General features: G+C 32.2%; 1 protein-coding gene across 1 annotated transcript; it reads left to right on the forward strand.

The window, feature by feature from the left end:
- The first annotated feature begins 2704 nt into the window (after window positions 1-2704).
- Window positions 2705-4653, forward strand: LOC104099488 (glutathione S-transferase U7-like). The gene is made up of 2 exons (XM_009606496.4): window positions 2705-3114; window positions 4156-4653. The coding sequence occupies exons 1-2, from the start codon at window positions 2791-2793 to the stop codon at window positions 4510-4512; spliced, it is 681 nt and encodes a 226-aa protein (XP_009604791.1). The 5' UTR covers window positions 2705-2790; the 3' UTR covers window positions 4513-4653.
- Window positions 4654-4990: the final 337 nt, after the last annotated feature.

Below are 4990 nucleotides of genomic sequence, written 5' to 3' on the forward strand. Positions count from 1 at the left end.
ATGTCTTTTTTTAGTCTTATTCTCATTGTCGATCTGATTTGGGGTTACAAAGATTTACTTTTTTAACTTTGACAAAACGCCTTTGTTATTTTTATCCTAACACCTAAAAAGTTCAAAACTCTCACTAATATGATATAACTTGCTTGATAGTTTCTAATTGGAAAAGAAATACTATCAAAGGGTAGATTCTTCTCATTTTATGTCTAATTGAATGGAAACTAACAATTTTCTGTCCACTTGTCTATCCAAGCATGCATTTGTTTGTTCTCCATTCCTTTTCTTGATTTTGAAAAGGTCGGTTGCCTAGTCTAGGAAAGTACTGAATAACAACCTCCTAATTAATTATATATATTTCTAAAAGTCGATCTTTTTCTTTAAGTAGAAAAGCTCGTTTCTCCAACAATATAAAGTAATGTACATACAATTTTGGCATCTTATCAACTAACTTTTCTGTTTATTTAGTTTTACTAAACCTCTCAAATTTAGTAATCCTTCCATTAATTATTGTGAAAAAGTTTGAGCATCTGAGCTATGAGTGAGATTGTCCAAGATTAAAATAAACTTCTTTTGAAATCGTTACACAACTAATGCTGAACAAATGATATCTTCTCTAACGCCAATGTATACAACGTTCACGTTGTTGATGTTATTATTATTATTATTATGAAGCAGAAGAGAGAGGTGAAGCAAATAGAAAGAGTAAGCCCAACATGCTAGCTAAGCATGAGTCGATGTGTTGAAAAGTTAGTGATTCAATTGGCTGAACTGAGGAAGAGAAGACCAAAACAACTCAAATTCACTAGTGTCACAGTCCATACGAATTTCTCCCATATGGTCTATATACTTTCACCTTGTAAAGTAGATTAGTTTGTGAGGTTTGCATTCTGATAATTCCATATATATATGCATGCTGCTTTAGTAGGTTGCTTCAGTGGTTTCCAAATACTAGCTATCTTCAAAGAATAATGCAACCTTGTTCGTGAATTATGCAACCTTGTTGGGCCATCACTGTTACAAACTCCTTCAGATTGGGCCTGAATAGTCTGGAGTCCAGCAATGTGGAAATGACACCAGGTAGCCACTTTTAAGTATGATGTTTAAAATATATCCATAATTTACAATGTATTTAAAGATTAGACAATTTCGCTCAAATTTTAGGATACGATGTCCTAGAGTTTAAACTTCAAAGTTCAAATTTCAGGACATCGTGTCCTAAAGTTCGAAAATTGTGTCCAGAAGTTCGAATCTTCTGTCCTGAATTTTAAATTAGTAGTTCAGAAATTCATGACATTTAGTCTTGAAGTTCAAATTAGTAGCTCAAAAATTCAGGACACTTAGTCCCAAAGTTTGAGTGAATTGACTAATTCTTTAAATAAATTATAAATTATAAATATATTTTAAATAGCAAGCTTAAAAATGACTATTACTTCACTTCGTGCTCCTGCAATCGACTCCGGAAGAAGATGAACCCAATGAAACCCAATTATAAATACTTTACTTCACTATTGGTATCCAATTAAAACATCATGACAAAAGTTCCTGTTATTCAACAAAGCCTCCTAGGGATTCAAAGATGCAGCCTCGGCTGGTGCAAATTGAAAAAAGATTAAATAGAAAACAAATTCCTTTTAGGTTCTTGGTATTTTTTATTTATGAAACCTGAAAGTGGATTTTAATGTATTTTACTTACACCTTGTTTGGATGGTTGTTACTCATCATTTCATAATGTATCCTTTGTAATGTATAATTTTGTTAAAACAATGTTTGGCAGATTATATTATGTGTTGCAGTTTAACAACATTTACATTATTTGATTTTGTATTGTATCGTAGAATAATTGATAAGTTTACTAAAATGTTCTTAATTGCTATTAATATTAGATTTGTCAAGAAATTACTCAAAAAATGTCCTTAGCTACTGTAAGCGCATCCCTGCAATTGGAACATTTTTGTAAAAAAGTTTTAAAAAATCTACCTATAGTTTACAATTATTTGGTTCAATAAACTAGTTAAGAATTAAAATAGTGATTCAAGCAAAAAAGAGCGTATGGAACATCAAGTCTCTGTCATGAAGTCAGTATAACTACAAAACAATTAATAAAAATAAAAAAATAAAAAATAAAATAAAATAATAATAATAATAATAATAAACTCACTTGTAGATTGACCGTGGACACGCGCGATTAGAAACTGAGGAGGAGACAAATAGTGTAGATAACAAGCAAGAACACGATATAGGATGGAGTTAAATACTACCACATCAAATTAATTGTCATATATATAAAACAGGTTTTTAGTTGTTAGGTAACATGAATTTAATAATATAATAAAATATAATTTAAGTAACAATTAAAATAAATAATATATTTAAAATAATGATACAATACAATATAATACATTCAAACACCTGTTATTGATCAAGCCTATTGTATTAAGGCGGGTTGTCTTGTTTTTCATGGCTTGATGTTCACTACAGGTTTTTAGCTATTTATTTATTTACTTTTTGTCTTTCCATTTCCTTTTCTGTGTCAATGGAATTTTCACGTGTTTCCTTCTTTTTCCCCTTAAAATATCAGTACCTCAACCCTAAAAAAGAACCCTAGTGGTGACTTAATTTTCTGATGTAGATGTGACATAAAGCTAGTGTTCATTGATTGATGGATAAGGTTACTTTGTCCCTAAGCTTTTTATCTTAATTTGCATGGAATAACTTGTGTAGAAAATATTCACTCATTAGTAATATCCAATTGAAACCACATGTCACAATTTTGTTATAGAAAACTGAGAGAAGATGGAGGAGAGAGCAGATCTGAAACTTGTGGGCACAAAAGAAAGTCTATTTACTCAAAGAATAGTGTGGGCACTGAAGCTAAAAGGCATTGATTATGAATTTATAGAGCAAGATATTTCCAGCAGGAGTAGTACTCTATTGCTTGTGGAGCTTAATCCAGTTTATAAGAAGGTGCCAGTGATTGTACATGTTGGGAAATCATTGTCTGAATCACTTGTTATTCTTGAGTACATTGAAGAAACTTGGCCACTTAATCCTCTACTCCCTCTGGATCCTTTTGACAGAGCTTCTGCTCGTTTTTGGGCTCGGTTTATTGATGGCAAGGTAATTTTCCTTTTAACCATTCTAATCAATACTAGACGTTTATATTATTAGTGTATTTTAACTTGTTATGACATGTAGTTTTTCTTATTTTTCAACATGCTAGTATTACATTTTTATGAACAGATACATATAGTTATTATGATTGGATCAAATTTGATCTTGATCTTCAAATTTCCAAATAGAGACTTAAAGTTCATTCAAAATTCACGTACTCAGTATAGTACAAGTTAGATTGTAAAGCAGAAGCATAGCTAAAAATGCAGTCATGTATACGCAACATTTTTAGCCACCTATTGGAAGTAGTATTAATTATTGAATCTCAAACAAGAAAATGTTCTGTACTTTAAGACAATATTATCAACTCTGTTTCCAATGCCCAAAGAGTTATACTGTTTAAGCAAAAGGTAATTAATCATCAATTCATTTGTTTTGACATTTAACTTTGTTTCATGAAAATCCATATATGCGATGAATCTATATTGACAAAGTTTTGTCTCCTTAAAATTTAGTTGCTCTATTTATTGAACTTTTGAATAATTGGATGATTCCACAGCTGCGGCAGTGGGACCTCTTGTACTGCATGCTAATATGAATGTCTAGGACCAATGGATTAATATTAGGCCACCAAACTTAATTATTGAGATTGATGCAAGTGGTTAGCTCAATTGAATCAAATGAAGCCAAATTTTTGTAAATATTGTGTAAAGTTAATATGTTTGAACACTTAAAAAAGTATTTTTTTTAACACTTAAATACTTATCGTGGAGCAACAGTAAAGTTGTCTCCGTATAACCTATAGGTTCGAGCAATGCTTGAATTAGGATAAGTTGTTTACATTACACCTTTAAGGTGCAACCCTTCCCGAATCCTGCACGAACGCGAAATGATTTGTGCACTGGGCTGTCCAGATACTTATTAGCTTCTTTTAATCTGTAAAATCGAAAGGACTCTTAAGCAGTAGTTGAGTCTTTCTATTGTGCAAGTTTTGGTTACACACAAACGAAATTTAATTTTTTTCTTTTCTTTTTATCTTTGATGCAGTTCTATGAAGCAGCGAAAAAGGCATTTTTCTCCTCAGGAGAAACTAAAGCAGAGGGGGTTGAATCAGTGGCAGAGGGATTACAGCTTCTTGAAAGACAGATAACTGGGAAAAAGTTATTTGGTGGGGAGAAAATAGGGTATGTTGACATAGTAGTTGGTTGGATTGCTTATTGGTTCCAATATGTAGAAGAAGTTGGTGAATTCAAAGCAATGGATTCAAAGAAATACCCTTATCTTGATGCATGGATCAAGACTTTCATTCAACTTCCTGTTATTCAACAAAGCCTTCCCAAACCTAATGACGTGAAAGCTGTTTTCAAAGGGTTCAAAGATGCAGCCTTGGCTGGTGCAAATTGAAAAGATCAGGTGTGTTTGATATAACGGAAGTTAATTACTCAAATTAGTTGTTGTATTTGTTAGTCCCGCCAATATTGCTGTATTTGTAAATAATAATTCTGGAAAATATAAGTTATCGTAATGAAACAGTAATTAATTCGAGCCCACTGAATTCACAGTGTTTCCTTAAGGAATTTAATCCCCTCCTAGTACCCAAGGTTATGGATTATTTCCTCCCAGGATAGAATGAATCACACACTGGTATAGCGGTACTTCAAACCCCAGTATTTCAGCGAACACAAAGTTCAATAGCAAATCACACTTACAGTTGCTTTGTTTGAAGTTATAATACAGAACAAAGGAGTAGAAACTCAGAAAATCGTATGAAAATGCTGAGAGGAAGGAGTGCAATGTGTAGCCAAAGTTGAGCGTTTTCAGTTTGGTGTGTTTCTTCAACAGCTGCTGCACATATTTATAGCAGTCAGCTTTGAAGATGAAC

The sequence above is a fragment of the Nicotiana tomentosiformis genome, chromosome 1, assembly GCF_000390325.3.
Source record: "Nicotiana tomentosiformis chromosome 1, ASM39032v3, whole genome shotgun sequence".
NCBI classification, from domain to species: Eukaryota; Viridiplantae; Streptophyta; class Magnoliopsida; order Solanales; family Solanaceae; genus Nicotiana; species Nicotiana tomentosiformis.